Source organism: Lepidochelys olivacea (genome assembly GCF_965140295.1).
Source record: "Lepidochelys olivacea isolate rLepOli2 genome assembly, chromosome: 7".
NCBI classification, from domain to species: Eukaryota; Metazoa; Chordata; order Testudines; family Cheloniidae; genus Lepidochelys; species Lepidochelys olivacea.
The window spans coordinates 61761053-61780547 of NC_140417.1; the positions used below are offsets into that span (position 1 = coordinate 61761053).

Sequence of the window (19495 nt, forward strand, 5' to 3'; positions counted from 1 at the left end):
AGGATAACTGCACCTGTTTTCCCTGGTCAGGTCTCAAGCGGTCACCTGTTTCCAGGCAGGCACCCTGGTCCCACTCCCTTTTGACTGGGAGTTTTAAAAGGCTGCACAGCTCCCTGCCTTACACCGATCTCCCTGTGACGTTGCACTCCATATGTTTTACGGAAATATGCTTGTGTGAATATGATGTAACACTCATATGCTTTATGCAAAAGATCTCTTGTAAGGCATAACAAAGGTTATAAACTACTGAATATATTCCTCCTATTTGTATACATGTACCATTCTTATAATGGAAGCTAGAAATATGAAGTATAACTCTGAGGTCCTATTACAATTTATGCAAAGTGTGGGCCATTAATGGTGGTTTAGAATCTTGATAGCTCCCAGTGACTAGGACAATGGGTTGTAAAGGGTTTATTTACCCACAAGCCTTCCTGTGTACTTGTGGGCCACCCCCAGGAAAAATGGAGACTACGAGTCTTAGTGACATGTGACCATGTCACATGATCTTGGAATCCATCTTAATCCTTGTACTTTTCCAGTGATGAGGCAGGGATGGGGACAAGCACAGACAAAAGATTCCTGCCTTGTGCCAAAGCTATAAAAAGGGGTGGAGCACAATGAAAGGGGCAGCCAGTCATATGAGAACCCCTGCTTACCACCTGACATGTCTGCTGGATCTAACAAAGACTGTACTGGGGAAAGGATTGGGCCCAGACTAGGAAAGAGTCTAGTCTGCAAAAGCAGTTGACTGGAACATCTTTAAGGGTGAGATATTACCTGTAATCAGCTTCTTAATGTATTAGGCTTAGACTTGCAAGTTGGTTTTATTTTGCTTTTGTGACTTACTTCATTCCATCTGTTATTACTTGAAACCACTTAAATCCTACTTTTTATACTTAATAAAATCACTTTTGTTGGTTAATAAATCTAGAGTAAGTGATTGATATCCAGAGGAGCAAACAGCTGTGCATCTCTCTGTATCAGTGTTATAGCGGGCAGACAATTTATGAATTTACCCTGTATAAGCTTTATACAGAGTAAAATGGATTTATTTGGGGTTTGGATCCCATTGGGAACTGGATGTCTAGGTGCTGGAGACAAGTAACCTGCTGAGCTGTTTTAACTTAAAGCCTGCAGCTTTGGGGGCATGATCTGGACCCTGGGTCTGTGTTGCAGCAGGCTAGTGTGTCTGGCTCAACAAGACCAGGTTCTGGAAGTCTCAAGCTGGCAGGGAAAATGGACCCAAAGTTAATTTCAGCACATCAAGTGACAGTCCCAAGGGGATCTCTGTGACCAAACAAGTCATAATCCCCAGCAAGCTAATCTGCCTAAGGCCAACACTTGTGCTTTGCTTTTTCTCTGAGTGCTATGAACAATGTATTGCCAGCAGTTACCACACAGCTCTTTTTAAGCAAGCACATTTACTCTTAAGGTAAAAAAGCATTACTGAGACAACACAGTGAGACCCCGATTTAAACACAACAGGAGTTGTTACCCATCGGTCCCTCCAACCCTTTGTAATGGTGGGGGGGGGAGGGGAGGGAGCCCTTGGAGACAAAGTCCCGTCCATTTGCTAAAAGGAAAACCAGGAGTCTGTTTAAATACAAAAAGAAAAGGAGTACTTGTGGTACTCCTTTTCTTTTTGCAAATACAGACTAACACGGCTGTTACTCTGAAACCTGTTTAAATACAGCCTTTTATGCCAATAGCCCTTCCTTTGTCTGTTGGTCTATGTGGAATCAAGTTTGAACCAGTACATGCAGCCTCTGCCAGGGGCGGGACCCCTGTGGAGGTGTTTACAACCTAACTGATGCAATTGCCCTTCCCTGTCTCCAGTTCCTGGAGCTGTGATTAAGCCTCCCTTTGGAGATGTATATGTATCACTCTGAGCCAGGGATTGTCAACTTAATACAATATGGTCCTCAAAGATATTGCATGGGATGTAATATGTCAGCATTATTCTCCCCCACCCCCCCCCCAAGTTCTCACTACCTCCATTTTGGGCTCAAAATTACAAGGTCCCTAGTTTCTCCTGCAGAGGTGCTATCCATTCTCAACCATCTTCGGACCCACTTATCAGGGACAGGTCTTTTGTTTCTATCTACCATTCCTCCATAATGCTCCCAGAAGCAGAAAATTAACACTTACCACAAGGAAAAGGTTAGCATCAGGCTCCTCTCAATGCTCAATTGCCCATAGTTTAAGCACTGTATTACAGAATATTTACCATGCACAAACCCACTGGATAAGTGACTATTCTTTCCATAACTTTTTCAGCACATAAACCAGATGTTGCAGAGGCCATGCCAACTATTGGTTTAGGTTTTGTAAATACTTAAACACATTCCCCACCTCCAATGCCAAGCTACTAGATTCATTTCTTTTAAACATTTACCTACAGTGTTTATAACTGAAACACTGCTGTGTCGTGGCTAGTTCATAAGAACCTGAAATGGACTAGAAACTTATTCATCTAAAGTTAGAATAAATATACAGCTTAAACAGCAATTAGATTTTTAGCAACTTCTCCCATTTTTAATAGCATTGCTATCAGTATCAAAGGGACAAGCTTCTGTCACCCTTATTCATGTTGACTAGCACTGTACTCATTACAGACCTATTGATTTTTAGAGGCATTACTCTGTGGATGAAGTCCATTGCTGTGCAGAAAGGACAGTAAAAAGCCACGGTGCCACTGAAGTGAGTTGTCTTTTGAGGGACGAAGTGGAATTCACATGGTGCATAGATCTTGTTCTAGCCCTCCGGACACCAGTGGACTTCACCCAATAGGACTTAGGATCGCAGGATTAAAAATAAAAACACTTTCATGCCTATGTGGAATTTTCATGTATCTATGTACAGATAGGTGGGAATCTGCTTTTGCCACTTTTCTGAGATTGAGTATTTTCAGTGACAAAATACAGAGCATATTACAGATTAAATCCTTGATTTTTAGTAGCCAAAACCATTTGAGTTCTGTTTTGGTAAATGGAACAGGTTGTATACTGTTCTTAGCCTGTTACTGTAATCAAGATTATTTTTCTTTTACATCTCAAGTCTTCCTTTCACTTTGTACAACATCACTCCTATCAGTTTTAGTGGTTGCACTTGTAATTTACTTGTTTTACTTCTATTTTGCATGCAGAGTAGCTTTTCTTTCCTCCAATACTTTACACCACTCTGTATGAACCTATATTTCTATAGGTATCTGCATTTTATTATGTATCCTGCACTCAGCCAGCTTCTTCCTCCATAAGCTTTTTGAGAGAGAGAAAAAGCCTGCCTCTTGAATTGGTTTTTGGCTCTTGGGCTAACCTTGTTGTCTTCATAAAATTCATAGTGCATTGCATTTAAATGGTTAGTAATACAAATGAATTATTAACTTAAAGGTTCCATTTTTCTCTCCATGTACATAAATGATTCAGTAAAAAGACTTTCTTTACTGTTAAGTTGCTTTATATTCAACATTTTAAAAGACTTTAGGGCTGGCAAACGATCAATCACGTGATAAATTAATCATGCGATAAATAAGAATACCATTTAAATATTTTTGGATGTTTTCTACATTTTCAAATATATTGATTTCAATTACAACATAGAATACAAAGTGTACAGAGCAAGGTATTTACATGCCAGATGTGCTAAAGATTCATGTGTCCCTTCATGCTTCAACCACCATTCCAAAGGACATGTCCATGCTGATGATGGGTTCTCCTCGATAATGCTCCAAAGCAGAGCAGACCAACGCATGTTCATTATCATCTCAGTCAGATGCTATCAGCAGAAGGTGGATTTTTCCTTTTTGGTGGTTCGGATTCTGTAGTTTCTGCATCGGAGTGCTGCTCTTTTAAGACTTCTGAAAAGATGCTCCACACCTTGTTGGTCTCAGATTTTGGACAGCACTTCAGATTCTTAAACCTTGGGTCGAGTGCTATAGCTTTTTTTTTTAGAAATCTCACATTGGTACCTTCTTTGTGTTTTATCAAATCTACTGTGAAAGTGTTCTTAAAACGAACATGTGCTGGATCATCATGTAAGACTGTTGTAAACAAATATATGCATAATGCACGTAAAACAGAGTGGGTAACATACAATTCTCCCCCAAGGAGTATAGTCTAATTTAATTAACACACTTTAACAAGCATCAGCACGGCAGTAATTCCTCTGGAATGGTGGCCGAAGCATGAAGGGGCAAACGCAAGGTATGTATGTACGAGATATGCTAAACATTCAACACTGGCTACAAAAGTTCCATGCGAACGCCAATTCTCACTTTTAGGTGACGTTGTAAATAAGCAAGCAGCAGTATCTCCCATAAATGTATACAAACTTGTTTGTCTTAGCGGTTGACTGGACAAGAAGTAGGACTGAGTAGACTTGTAGACTCGGAAGTTTTACATTGTTCCATAACTGCACTCAAAAACAAAACAAGCTACAATTGTAAGTTACACTTTCATGATAAAGAGATTGCACTACAGTACTTGTATGAGGTGAACTAAAAATACTATTTTTCAGTGCAAATTTGTAAAAGATATAAAGTGAGCAGCGTACACTTTGTATTCTGTGTTGAAATAGAAATCAATGTTTGAAAGTATTGAAAAACATCCAAAAATATTTAATAAAATCAATTGGCATTCTATTGTTTAACAGTATAATTAATCGCAATTTTTAAAATCATCATTAATTTGTTAATCATGTGACTTATCTGCAATTAAATCGACAGCCCTACTATTTTGCTACAAGTAACACCTGAGAAACAACAACTGATAAAAATTCTATTAGTCATCTTAATGCATACTTCGCTTACTTTGTGCACAGGGCAGTACTTTGACTAGTAAATTTTTATCTTTATTTGTATGGGCCTAGAAACAGGGGAGATAACTCACTTTAAAACATTACAAAAACTAAAAATTGGCAGGGAGACTCAGGAGCAGGTGTAACTCCTTTTAAAAAACAAAAAACCCAACAAAACAAAACAAAAAGACCTAAAGCGACTACATTGCATGCTAATACTGTTCTCTTAATTAGTTAGACCAAGTAAGAGTAACCCCTTAAGTAGATACTGGGATGAAAGGTTCACTACCACTTTAAAGATGAGTACTACTGAGAATCACAACTGTGGTGTATTCAGCTCAACAGAAGAAGAGGGAGAAAAAAAGTACATGACAAAAAAAAAAAAGTGACAATGGGTTGGCTGTTGTCATATGTTATAGTAACCGACAATAACATGGCTGCTTACTAATACAAGTAACCCTTGTTGAGAGCAAAATGGAGGAAGGACAGTCTTGTGGTTAAGGCTCTGGGATTCAGGAAACACGAGTTCCATTCCCAGCTCTTCTACAGACTTTGTTTGATTGTCAGCAAGTCACTTAGTACCTCAGTTGTGTATAATATAGGAAATCAATCAATCATTTTTCCCCCCTCCTTTTTCTGAGATGGTAAGTTTTATGGATGAGCAACTGTTTCAATAGCAGCACATTCAGCTCAGAGTACAGCAGGTACCCACTCTGAGCTGGAGCCAGTTGGGGCTACTGGGATGGAACACAAAGCAATAACAGAAAAGGGACTAAACACAGAGAGCTGACTTTGAAACTAGTATTAAGGCTGTGTACACATGAGGGACTCTTACAAAAAATTCTTACTGATGCTACCACTGGTGAAGACTGCCCTGCTGGGAACACTAATGACAAGGCAAGGTGCTAGCAGCTCTTTTACATCCATCCATTAAATCTTTTCAGAGCAAGCGTCTCATGGTCCTGAAAAGGGCTGCTAAAAACTGAGCTGTATATACCAGTGCTCCCAACATCAATGCAATTAAACCAATGTTAGTAAGGATGGGAAACCTTCAGAAAGTTTCCCCAGGCGTATACAAGATCCATTTGCAGTTAAGCTACTTTCAATACTAGTTCAACTGCACCAATTGCTGACAAATTATCAGCAACTGTTAAACTTCCTAGAATAGAAAAAGCTTCAGAGAAACCAAGTGTTACCAACAAGATATTGTTCCCCTGACTGTTCATAAACAATTAAAGGCAAAGCCAAAAAGTTATTTAGAACCACTAAAAAGATGCAACAAACCTAGCTAACCACATGACCATACTATTGTTAACTCCTCTCCCATCTTCCTGTTCTCACGGCATTGCTCAGATCACTTATTCAGATGTATATAAAATTTAGACTAAAACCTTTGCAGGGCCAAGGACATGTATTTAGTGATTTATAATGGGCCTAGAAAACTTAGGTGCTTTATAAATAATGATAAAGTAAACTTTCACCACAGATCTTGACATAACGGACCACTTTGCTTAATATAATGTTACACTGCCTTAATATCAAGCTTCTTGATTGCACTGTTTTTGAAAGATTATGGGACTACTTCTGTGAAATACACATGGGTGTGGCTGTTAAAAATAAGTCTTTAAACTGACCCTTTCTCTAAGAAAGTCCTTACTTAAATTCTGAAGACTATTAAAATTGAAAGAATTTGCTTTTCTATGCACATTTACTTCTCACTCAGTTAGAATTTGCTTTTCTATGCATTTATTTCTCAGTTCAGACAATAAAAACAAAACACTCCACATAACTCTCAAATGAACTTTTAAGCACACAGTGCAAACCAAAATGTACTTCTGTCCCACACAAGTCTAGTGTTTTTATTTCTAACTTAGTTGTTAAAATCAGAGATTCTGAATTTACAGTATGTTAAGAAAATTAACCCCAAATTTAGAGTGTGAATGTGTATATATACACATACTCCTATTCTCATAGTTTTTAAAATCTATAATAAATGAGAACCTGAATATGATAAAAATTATATCACAGTTAAACTCTGAAACAAGCCTATTCTTGGGGGAAGAGGTTTCATACAATGATTGAAGTAGAAGAGCTGAGACGTATTAGGACAGTAACAACTCATTTTCTCTTACAGCAAAGAAAGCTTCCAAGATCCAAAGCTAAATCAGTACAGTAGCAAAGATAGTTCTTATGAGTAAAATCCAATCTGAAAACCAAAGGCTCAGTACATAGCAAATTAAAACAGAATCAGATATTAGATCTCATTACAGCACAATTTATGGCGGGGAGACCGGAACAGTTACATTAACTGAAATGTATTTTAAATTTTGTAAAGTTAAAGGAGTTGCTTTGTGAAACTTAACTGGGTCTCTGTCAGACTTTGGGTTTTTAAGAATTTTTCATTAAAATGAATTTAACCAGACAGAAACTATTACCGAGCAAGAATGGAAGAACTAGAAACTGACACACACACAACGTAATACCCCTTCGATTTCTCCCGAACTCTCTCTTCCCACAAAAAAACCCGCCACCTCAGCACTCCTTATTTGGCTGGACGACAGCCACGATTCTGTTAACACAAATTCTTAGCACTTCATGCACTTCGCAAACATTAACCAACATAAAAGTAATAAATTCTGAGGAACAGGAGTGGGATGAGTGCCTGGGACTTTCACGGTCGCACAAATGTATGCGGAACAAAGAGCCATCAATCTCTTTTCCAAAAGTATCAGCTCCTCCAGCTATCACAATAACATTTTAACTTTAAAAAACCCGGCCAGGACAGTAGACTTTCCGCCCCCGAATTCCGGGGCTAAGACATATTCACCTGCCGCTCCCCGAGCCACCGCTCCCACTCAGAACAAGGACCCCGCTCGCCCAGAAACAGTGGCAAATATGGCTGCGAGGACCCCCCACAGCCCATGCCTCCTCCCCCAGACGCACGCACAGCCGCCTATGCGACTGCCTTCATCCGTGCAAGACTGTATGTTTGAATCGCCTGTGAATCTGCAAGAAATCTCGCCACGCTGGAGCCGCTTTGAGTTTGGCAAGCCGTGCATGGGCATCTGACCTCGGTGGCCAGTTAATTTAAGCCTGGTCATTATTTGCATTACAAAGAAGGAGGGGATTTGTATCAGATGCCCAAGGCGATATGATTCTCCAGCAATAAAGGCTGTTGCACTGATCCAGCAATTGCCACGTTATTTTAAAAGTGGGTACCCCGCTCCTGACCAATTCTTGAATCAGGCGCTCTGTAGCCCACTCAGCTCCGCGCCCCGCTGCTGCTGGCTGCTTGTTGCCCGGGTTGGAAGCTGAGCCGCGGCTACAAGGGGATCGTGACGAGGCCGGGGCTGCGCGCCTGCTGGGTACACTGAGCATGAAGATGGCAGCGGAGGAACCACAAGCCAAGAAGCCCAAGCTGGAACAAAACCAACTTAGGTAACAAATAAAAAGAGAGCGAGCGAGCGAGCGAGAATGAACGTCAGCGTCACCCCGAGAGCGTGCATGAAAACGGGCAGCAGGGAGTGTTTGCTATTAAAGGGTTCTTTTGTCAATCTCACTCTGCCCCGGCTAAAGGTTAACACGTGCTGCTCAACTAAAGTGCAGCCTGAAAGTCACCCCCAGCAGGGGTGCACAGACCCCGTAGAACAGAACGGCTATTGTGTTACCGTGTAGCTGGGGGTACTTGGGCAGCCTCTGTGCGACAATACAATCAAACAATTTAATGTGTTTGTGCGTAGTACAGTTACCGGCTTCTCCACAGCCGGCGCACGTTGTCAGTTCCTGGGTTGCTTTCTAGAAAATGCAGTATATCCAGCACAGGCACTCTAACCCTGAGGTAGTTTGTAACGGTTGAATATGTCGTTATAGGATTTGTATGTTTTTCTAAGATTCTTTAATTACACCCGTTACCTGTGGCTGCGGACCGGCGTACTCTTGACACTAACCTAGGGTTATGTTGAGATCGTCCCAGGGAGGAGGGTTCAGTAGTTAATGTGTTGCTGGTAGAATATTTAATTCTTTTCCTCCCCCTGTGAGTAGGTACCGGTATGTTGCTGGATTGTTTAGGTTGCTATCGGGGGGAGGGTGTTTCTGCCAAGCCCCCCAAGTCCTTCATTTTATCGCCATTGCATAAAGTATTCCAATCCAGGAGACAAATGTCAGTGAGTTGAAAATCGCAGCATAAAGAACAATGAGAACTTTGTTTTAAGCAGTCGGGTTTATCTTTCGGTACACAGGAGTTGTGGGTTTGCAATATCTTTTCCTACACGTGGTTGTATCATACATGGTGCCTGCAGTCTTGCTCCGAACTCCATGCATTTGGCGGAGAATAGAAAGTCTGTGTCATGTGCCATGAGGGGGAAGAGGATCGTTACACTTTCTTTCTGTCACGTGTAACCGGATTTTATATAGAACCAGATGATGTCCGTCCATGACACGCTTTAGGCATGAGTACCTAGGCACTTAGTAAGGGCACCTAGGTTCTTCCTATCATTTCAGGCCAATCAGTATTTGGAATGGGGGAAAATGGGATGGTTGCAAAGTGCAGATCAAAGAGTACTAAGAATCCAGCAGACAGCAGTGAAAGAAATAGTGTCCTCTTGAGGAAGTTGACAGTAGGAGCTGCAGTGGAGAGGAAAATGCCAGTTCCTGCTAGTTCATTCAATGACTGATAAGGACACAGCTGCTGGGTGCCAGGAAGGAGAGTGCTACTATTAAGCCTCTGAGCGGAGGTAACTTCCTCACAGCTGTGTGGGGAGGTATCAAGTGGAGTGCCCCAAGGGTTGGTCCTCAGGCCGGTTTTGTTCAGTATCTTCATAAATGATCTGGAGGATGGTGTGGATTGCACCCTCAGCAAGTTTGCAGATGACACTAAACTGGGAGGAGTGGTAGATACACTGGAGGGTAGGGATAGGATACAGAGGGCCCTAGACAAATTAGAGGATTGGGCCAAAAGAAATCTGAGGAGGTTCAACAGGGACAAGTGCAGAGTCCTGCACTTAGGACGGAAGAATCCCATGCACTGCTACAGACTAGGGACTGAATGGCTCGGCAGCAGTTCTGTAGAAAAGGACCTAGGGGTTACAGTGGACGAGAAGCTGGATACGAGTCAACAGTGTAGCCTTGTTGCCAAGAAGGCCAATGGCATTTTGGGATGTATAAGTAGGGTCATTGCCAGCAGATCGAGGGACGTGATCGTTCCCCTCTATTTGACATTGGTGAGGCCTCATCTGGAGTACTGTGTCCAGTTTTGGGCCCCACACTACAAGAAGGATGTGGAAAAATTGGAAAGAGTCCAGTGGAGGGCAACAAAAATGATTAGGGGACTGGAACACATAACTTATAAGGAGAGGCTGAGGGAACTGGGATTGTTTAGTCTGCAGAAGAGAAGAAATGAGGGGGGATTTGATAGCTGCTTTCAACTACCTGAAAGGGGGTTCCAAAGAGGATGGATCTAGACTGTTCTCAGTGGTAGCTGATGACAGAACGAGGAGTAATGGTCTCAAGTTGCAGTGGGAGAGGTTTAGGTTGGATATTAGGAAAAACTTTTTCACTAGGAGGGTCGTAACACATTCCAGTGTTTCACCTAGGGAGGTGGTGGAATCTCCTTCCTTAGAAGTTTTTAAGGTCAGGTTTGACAGAGCCCTGGCTGGGGTGATTTAGTTGGGGATTTGTCCTGCTTTGAGCAGGGGGTTGGACTAGATGAGCTCCTGAGGTCCCTTCCAACCCTGATATTCTATGATTCTACCTGAGGGAAAATGACAGGTTTCAGAGGGGTAGCCGTGTTAGTCTGTCTCAGTTTAAAAACAACAAGGAGTCCTTGTGGCACCTTAGAGACTAATGCATTTATTTGGGCATAAGCTTTCGTGGGCTATAACCCACTTCATCAGATGCAGGGAGTGGAAAATACAGTAAGCAGGTATAAATATACAGCACATGAAAAGATGGGAGTTGCCTTACCACGTGGAGAGTCAGTGCTAAGGAGGCCAATTCAGTCATGCTGGATGTGACCCATTCCCAATAGTTGACAAGAAGGGGTGAATATCAACAGAGGTAAAATTATTTTTTGTAGTGACCCCACCACTCCCAGTCTTTATTCAGGCCTAATTTGATGGTGTCAAGTTTGCAAATTAATTCTAGTTCCACAGTTTCTTGTTGAAGTCTGTTTTTGAAGTTTTTTGTTGAAGAATGGTGACTTTTAAGTCTGTTATTGAGTGTCCAGGGAAATTGAGGTGCTCTCTTACTGGTTTTTGAATGTTACAGTTCTTGATATCTGATTTGTGTCCATTTATTCTTTTGCGTAGAGACTGTCCGGTTTGGCCAATGTACATGGCGGAGGGGCAGTGCTGGCACATGACATATCACATTGGTAGATGTGCAGGTGAACAAATTAGTTCAAAGCAGGAAGCATGTTCAAAACAGGAGCATGTAGATAACCACATATGAATACAATCATCTTGGAATTTGATCTGGTTACAGTATTGCATAAGTGAACATCATAAAGCAATAAACAATTTGAAACATGGTTTGACAGAAGGGGCTTAGAGTCCAATGGTAACTAATCCTTTTTTTAAAAATGCAGCATTAAGCAAAGGTACTTTTAACACTGGGATGAGAACAGTCATGATAAAAAGTCACAGATTAACTATTCCTCCTAAATTAAGCTTGGCATTTTTTTTGTCAGTGCAGAAATCGGTGTATTTCAGTGATTTGTTTTTTTGGCAGATGAATGACTGTTTGAAGTCTAATAATAGGTGATGTTGACAATTGTGGATAATGGAAGAGGAAAAAATATCTGCACTGCAAAAACCAAAACCAACAAGAAAACCACCAAAACCAAGCAAATAAAATATTATTAGAAGCAAAAATATAAATTTGTATTAAAAAAAAACTACAGTTAATGCCAGTGTCCTTAAAATAGTTCTTAGCATGAAGAGAGAGCAGGAATCCAACACTCTGCTCATATAGCCAAACACAGCGAACTGCATCTTAATCAGATCAAGTTCTGCCTAAAAAGTTAAAGTAGATACACTTATATTTTAAAATGAACGTGTAATCCACGTGTAATCCAACACTTCAGTAATAAAATATATTAAAAAAACTGAGGGGGCAATCTGTTGTGACTGAGAATCAAAGGATGTAACACAGAACCAAGAAGGGTTGAAAATTTACCAGGCAGCTACTAGCTGGAGGTCAGCAGGAAAGATGGAAACCTCTCCCAGCATGGTCCAAGGCCACTATCAAGTGGGAAGCTCAAAAGGAATGTTGGTTTTTTTTTTCCCCCAAATGGTGCTTTCTCTGGACTCTGGTGCTCCCTCACCTCCCCTTTAACATCCATCTGTGGTTAGTTGTTGTCTATCAAACTTAAAATAAAACTTAAAATAAAAACTCCCTCCTCAGTCAGTCACTATCAGTCATTATTTTTGCTATCCTTAATTTCCAAAACAGAATTAATTCAAGAGACATATAAAAAGAAATAACTACAGAATAAGCCATGTAAAGAAACAATGTGGATCATCGTTAATGCTGTCCCAAAACAAGATATAAAGTTCATAATAGTTGTTTCATTGTTTACAATTAAAGGGTGCCTATAGACCTGACTATTGCATGCTATATATGGGGTGGTTATACCTTAAACTGAACCAGAAGCTGAAGTTAGGGCATGGCTACACTTGCAAGTTAGAGTGCATTAAAGTAGCCCTGGGTGCCCTAACTCATGACACGTTCACACTGGCAAGGCACGTAGAGCGCTCAGACTCCACGGCTGGAGCGCTCCTGGTAATCCACCTCCATGAGAAGTATAACGCTTGCTGTGCCATGGCTGGAGCACCGCGTCGCCAGTGTGGACGCCCTGGTCTGTTAGTGGGCTCTGATCGGCCTCCAGAAGTGTTGCACAATGCCTGTTCTAGCCACTCTGGTCATCACTTTGAACTCTACTGCCTTGCCCTTAGGTGACCAACCATCAGACCCGCCCTTTAAATCTCTGGGAATTTTGAAAATCCCCTTCCTGTTTACTCAGCAAGGCGTGGAGTGCTCTCAGTGAATCTTTCCAGGTGACCATGCCTCCATGCACCAGGTGATCCCCAGTACGGAGCAGTGGCGAGGTGCTGGACCTCATCAGTGTTTGGGGGGAGAAAGCTGTCCAGTCCCCAGCTGCACTCCAGCCGTAGGAATTATGATTCCTTTGGGCAGATATCCAGGGACATGATGGAAAGGGGCCATGACCGGGACGCATTGTAGTGCAGGGTTAAAGAGAGGGAGCTCAGAATGCCTACCACAAAGCCTGTGAGGCAAACCGCCGCTCCAGTGCTGCCCCCGCGACCTGCCGTTTCTACAGAGAGCTGGACACAATACTTGGGGGGACCCCACCTCTACTCCGAAGACCAACATGGACACTTCAGAGCTCAGCTCAACAAGGTAGTAGGAGGAGGAAAGCGGAAGCGAGGGTGCTGAGGAGGAAGGAGACAGCCCAGCAACCCCAGATGCATGCAGCCAGGAGCTGTTCTCAAGCCAGGAGGAAGGTAGCCAGTCGCAGCGGCCAGTGCTTGGGCAAGGACAAACAGCAGAGGAGGTGCCCGGTAAGCAGCTTTTATTTTGGGAAGGAAGTTGTTTGGTGTGGGCTCTTGGGGCGAGGAGGGTTAGGGCTGCATGCATGCCTAGACGCCGAATAGCGCGTTGATATGCTCTCTCACATCGCGGTAATCGGCCTCAGTGATCACTTCAAAGATCTCATGCAGAAGCTAGCGCAGGTTCCTTGGCAGAGCTACTGTGCTTCTCCTCCCAGTAAGGCTAACATGTCCGCACCACTGTGCCGTGACAGGTGGGGGGACCATTCCTGCACACAGGCAAATTGTGTATGGGCCAGGGTGGAAGCCACATTGTAATAGAAGATCCTCCCTTGCTTCTCAGGGCACCCTCAGCAGCGAGATATATTCCAGGATGAACTCCTGTGGAAAATGTGGGGACAGTGTTGAGCATAGGGGCCCCCTACAGCAGCTGGCTCTCTCCAAGGCACAGAACCGCAGAGGACAGTATGCTGTGAAAAGAAAAGGAGGACTTGTGGCACCTTAGAGACTAACCAATTTATTAGAGCATAAGCTTTCGTGAGCTACAGCTCACTTCCTCAGATGCATATCGTGGAAACTGCAGCAGGCTTTATATATACACAGAGAATATGAAACAATACCTATTCCCACCCCACTGTCCTGCTGGTAATAGCTTATCTAAAGTGATTTCCAGCACAAATCCAGGTTTTCTCACCCTCCACCCCCCCACACAAATTCACTCTCCTGCTGGTGATAGCCCATCCAAAGTGACAACTCTTTACACAATGTGCATGACAATCAAGCTGGGCTATTTCCTGCATAAATCCAGGTTCTCACATCCCCCCACCCCCATACACACACAAACTCACTCTCCTGCTGGTAATAGCTCATCCAAACTGACCACTCTTCAAGTTAAAATCCAAGTTAAACCAGAACATCTGGGGGGGGGGGTAGGAAAAAACAAGAGGAAACAGGCTACCTTGCATAATGACTTAGCCACTCCAAGTCTCTATTTAAGCCTAAATTAATAGTATCCAATTTGCAAATGAATTCCAATTCAGCAGTTTCTCGCTGGAGTCTGGATTTGAAGTTTTTTTGTTTTAAGATAGCGACCTTCATGTCTGTGATCGCGTGACCAGAGAGATTGAAGTGTTCTCCGACTGGTTTATGAATGTTACAATTCTTGACATCTGATTTGTGTCCATTTATTCTTTTACGTAGAGACTGTCCAGTTTGACCAATGTACATGGCAGAGGGGCATTGCTGGCACATGATGGCATATATCACATTGGTGGATGTGCAGGTGAACGAGCCTCTGATAGTGTGGCTGATGTTATTAGGCCCTGTGATGGTGTCCCCTGAATAGATATGTGGGCACAGTTGGCAACGGGCTTTGTTGCAAGGATAAGTTCCTGGGTTAGTGGTTCTGTTGTGTGGTATGTGGTTGTTGGTGAGTATTTGCTTCAGGTTGCGGGGCTGTCTGTAGGCAAGGACTGGCCTGTCTCCCAAGATTTGTGAGAGTGTTGGGTCATCCTTTAGGATAGGTTGTAGATCCTTAATAATGCGTTGGAGGGGTTTTAGTTGGGGGCTGAAGGTGACGGCTAGTGGCGTTCTGTTATTTTCTTTGTTAGGCCTGTCCTGTAGTAGGTAACTTCTGGGAACTCTTCTGGCTCTATCAATCTGTTTCTTTACTTCTGCAGGTGGGTATTGTAGTTGTAAGAAAGCTTGACAGAGATCTTGTAGGTGTTTGTCTCTGTCTGAGGGGTTGGAGCAAATGCGGTTGTATCGCAGAGCTTGGCTGTAGACGATGGATCGTCTGGTGTGGTCAGGGTGAAAGCTGGAGGCATGCAGGTAGGAATAGCGGTCAGTAGGTTTCCGGTATAGGGTGGTGTTTATGTGACCATTGTTTATTAGCACTGTAGTGTCCAGGAAGTGGATCTCTTGTGTGGACTGGACCAGGCTGAGGTTGGTGGTGGGATGGAAATTGTTGAAATCATGGTGGAATTCCTCAAGGGCTTCTTTTCCATGGGTCCAGATGATGAAGATGTCATCAATATAGCGCAAGTAGAGTAGGGGCTTTAGGGGACGAGAGCTGAGGAAGCGTTGTTCTAAATCAGCCATAAAAATGTTGGCATACTGTGGGGCCATGCGGGTACCCATAGCAGTGCCGCTGATCTGAAGGTATACATTGTCCCCAAATGTGAAGTAGTTATGGGTAAGGACAAAGTCACAAAGTTCAGCCACCAGGTTAGCCGTGACATTATCGGGGATAGTGTTCTTGACGGCTTGTAGTCCATCTTTGTGTGGAATGTTGGTGTAGAGGGCTTCTACATCCATAGTGGCCAGGATGGTGTTATCAGGAAGATCACCGATGGATTGTAGTTTCCTCAGGAAGTCAGTGGTGTCTCGAAGGTAGCTGGGAGTGCTGGTAGCATAGGGCCTGAGGAGGGAGTCTACATAGCCAGACAATCCTGCTGTCAGGGTGCCAATGCCTGAGATGATGGGGCGCCCAGGATTTCCAGGTTTATGGATCTTGGGTAGTAGATAGAATATCCCAGGTCGGGGTTCCAGGGGTGTGTCTGTGCGGATTTGATCTTGTGCTTTTTCAGGAAGTTTCTTGAGCAAATGCTGTAGTTGCTTTTGGTAACTCTCAGTGGGATCAGAGGGTAATGGCTTGTAGAAACTCGTGTTGGAGAGCTGCCGAGCAGCCTCTTGTTCATATTCCGACCTATTCATGACGACAACAGCACCTCCTTTGTCAGCCTTTTTGATTATGATGTCAGAGTTGTTTCTGAGGCTGTGGATGGCATTGCGTTCCGCATGGCTGAGGTTATGGGGCAAGTGATGCTGCTTTTCCACAATTTCAGCCCGTGCACGTCGGCGGAAGCACTCTATGTAGAAGTCCAGTCTGCTGTTTCGACCTTCAGGAGGAGTCCACCTAGAATCCCTCTTTCTGTAGTGTTGGTAGGGAGACCTCTGTGGATTAGTATGCTGTTCAGAGGTATTTTGGAAATATTCCTTGAGTCGGAGACGTCGAAAATAGGATTCTAGGTCACCACAGAACTGTATCATGTTCGTGGGGGTGGAGGGGCAGAAGGAGAGGCCCCGAGAAACAATCAGTCATCCTTTACCTGGTTAGCGACTGATCGGTAGCCGTCTGGAGTTGCCAGCATCCCGATTGCAATAGCCACCCACTTCTCCACCGGCAGGGCAGCTCTCAATCTTGTGTCCTTGTGCCCCAGGGTGGGGGCGAGCTCATCACACAGTCCCATGAAAGTGGCTTTTCTCATCTGAAAGTTCTGCAGCCACTGGTCGTCATCCCAGACTTCCATGATGATGTGATCCCAACTCTTGCTGCTGGTTTCCCGAGCCCAAAAGTGGCGATCCACTCTGGTGAGCATGTCCACGAATGACACAAGCAATCTAGTGTTGTAAGCGTTATGCGAATCAACATCATCCTCGGACTCCTCACTGTCACTGTAGCTTAAGGAGTAACTCGACTGAAAATGTGGACGGAAGCACAGGGATTCCTGGGATACGAAGCGATGCATCACGGGGCATTGGGACAGGACAGCGCCAGAATGGGAAGAGGTGCTCTGCGGGATAGCTGCCCATAATGCACCGCTCCCAATGCTGCTGCAACTGCTGCAAATGTGGCCATGCCAGTGCACTTGCAGCTGACAGTGTGAACACACTGCAGTGCTTTCCCTGCTGCGGTCTCCGAGGGCTGGTTTAACTCTCAGTGCTCTACAGCTGCAAGTGTAGCCAGGCCCTAATTTACATAAAACAGCAGCTTGCTTGACACACACAGGGCATGGCTACATTTGCAGATGTAGAGCGCTCTGAGTTAAACCAGCCTTTGTAGAGCGCAGTAGGGAAAGTGCTGAAGTCTGTCCACACTGACAGCTGCAAGCACTCTGGCATGTCCACATTTGCGGCACTTGCAGCGGCATTGGGAGCGGTGCATTGTGGGCAGCCATCCCACAGAGTACCTCTTCCCATTCTGGCACTGTGGCTTATGGGAAGGGTGTGGGGCATTCTGGGTTCTGTCCCAACGCCCCGTGATGCATCGGTTCGTATCCTAGCAATCCCTCTGCTTCCGTCCACAATTGGCACCATCTTTCAATGTTTTTGTACTGCCCACTCTATCTTTCCTTTCGGTCTGCGGGAATGGAGCCTGAACTGCTGAGGAATATGCTGATGAGTCTTGCCAGCACGTCACATTTGGCAGATCCAAAGTGACAGTGAGGACTCTGACGATGATATCGACGCAAGTAACGCATACGACATGAGATTGCGTGTGGCATTCACGGAAATGCCCACCGCTATGGAACGGCGCTTTTGGGCTCGGGATGGTGGTGGGATCACATCATCATGCAAGTCTGGGATGACGAGCAGTGGCTGCAGAACTTTCAGATGAGAAAAGCCGCTTTCATGGGACTGTGAGAGGAGCTTGCCCCACCCTGAGGGGCAAGGACACGAGATTGAGAGCTGCCCTGATGAGGGAGAAGCGGGTGGCTATTGCAATCTGGAAGCTGGCAACTTCAGACAGCTACTGATCAGTCGCTAACCAGTTTGGAGTGGGGAAGTTGACCGTTGGAATCGTGTTGATGCAAGTTTGCAGGGCCATTAATCACATCCTGCTCAGAAGAACTGTGACACCGGGTAACGTGCATGACATTGTGGTTGGCTTTGCACGAATGGGTTTCCCTAAATGCGGAGGGGCGATAGATGGCATGCATATTTCTATTCTGGCACCAGCCCACCTAGCCTCCGACTACGTTAATTGGAAGGGCTATGTCTCCATGGTTCTCCAGGCGCTTGTGGATCACCATGGGCATTTCATTGACATTAACGCAGGCTGGCCCAGAAAGGTGCATGACGCACGCATCTTTCAGAACACTGGTCTGTGCAGGAAGCTGCAAGCCGGGACTTTTTTTCCCAGACCAGAAGATCACCGTAGGGGAAGTCGAAATGCCTATTGTGATCCTTGGAGACCCCGCTTACCCTTTAATGCCGTGGCTCATGAAACCCTGCACAGGGAGCATTGACAGCAGCAAGGAGTGGTTCAACTAAAGGCTGAGCCGGTGCAGAATGACTGTGGAGTGTGCTTTTGGCCGTTTAAAGAGCCACTGGCCTCTCTGTATGGGAAGCTGGACCTGGCCGATAACAGCATCCCTACAGTTATATCTGCGCGCCGTACCCTCCATAACATTTGTGAAGGGAAGGGTGAAAGATTCACTCAGGCAGGGAACTTGGAGGTTCAACATCTGGAGGCTGAATTTGAACAGTCAGAGAGCAGGGTTATTAGAGGGGCCCAGCGCAGGGCTGCAAGGATTAGGGATGCCTTGAGGGAGCAATTTGAGGCTGAAAGCCACCAGTAATGTCTGGTGCCCTGCACGGGAGTGAAGTGCAGTGGTTTCAATGTTAGTAGGAACATTGTGTGTTTGCTACTTATGATACACTGACTTGCAGTGCTTGTTGCTTTCCTGGGCTAAGGTATCGTTTACTTTATGCAATAATAAAGAATGTTTTCAAAGCAAAAACATCCATTTAATGAAAAGAAAATTCATTTTTTGAAAAGAAACAGAACTGCTTGGGAAACACAAAGGGCAAGGGGGTGGGGTGGGAAACGAAACAATTACAGGTTTGCGTCTGTCCTGTTATCATACTCAGCCTTCCTGTTTGGAGTGCTGTGCAATGAGTGCTGCACTTCAGGCTGGGTAAAATGCATGGTGATGGGGGATAAGTGCAGTGGGTAAGGGTCGTAGTTTTCAGGGCTGGGTGGTGAAGCTACAGGTGTTGGAGGCAGCTGGTGCTGATAAGAACCCGGATGTTGGGGAAAGTGGGTTGGAGGTAACATGGGGGCACAAGGGAAAGAGTTTTGGGACAAGGGCTGCGGGGGAGGAGGGTGCGGTAGTGCTCCGCCTGCATGGCTGTGAGCACCTAGATGGAGTCGGCTTGGCGCTCCATGATGCTTAGCAGCCGCTCTGTGCTTTGGTGCCGGCAATCCACATTCTGCTGGCAGACCCTCTTTTCACTCTCCCGCCACTCCTGCGCTTTTTGATTTTCATGAAGGGAGTGCTGCATGACTTCATGCAGCATGTCCTCTTTGCTTCTACATGGCCTCTTCCTGATTCTTTGCAGCCTCT

At 44.5% G+C, this 19495-nt stretch overlaps 2 protein-coding genes across 8 annotated transcripts in view; one reads left to right on the top strand and one right to left on the bottom strand.

The window, feature by feature from the left end:
* Nucleotides 1–8175, bottom strand: part of AP3M1 (adaptor related protein complex 3 subunit mu 1) — a gene marked incomplete at its 5' end in the record, with an annotated part of 45025 nt that extends 36850 nt beyond the window's left edge. The window contains one exon of one of the 4 annotated variants that reach the window (XM_084634810.1): nt 8029–8175. In XM_084634810.1, coding sequence (XP_084490936.1) covers nt 8029–8175 — 147 coding nt within the window. Of the gene's footprint in view, nt 1–2151; nt 2236–7624; nt 7732–8016 lie in introns of those variants that run through there. The other 3 variants (XM_084634809.1, XM_084634811.1, XM_084634812.1) reach the window with 3 other exon arrangements.
* ADK (adenosine kinase) overlaps nt 8104–19495 on the top strand; it is a 549228-nt gene continuing 537836 nt past the window's right edge. For 3 of the 4 annotated variants that reach the window (XM_084634813.1, XM_084634817.1, XM_084634815.1), the window contains exon 1: nt 8104–8235. In XM_084634813.1, the coding sequence (XP_084490939.1) occupies nt 8174–8235 (62 nt within the window). In that variant the 5' untranslated portion in view covers nt 8104–8173. The remainder of the gene's footprint in view (nt 8236–19495) is intronic. The other variant, XM_084634816.1, reaches the window with a different exon arrangement.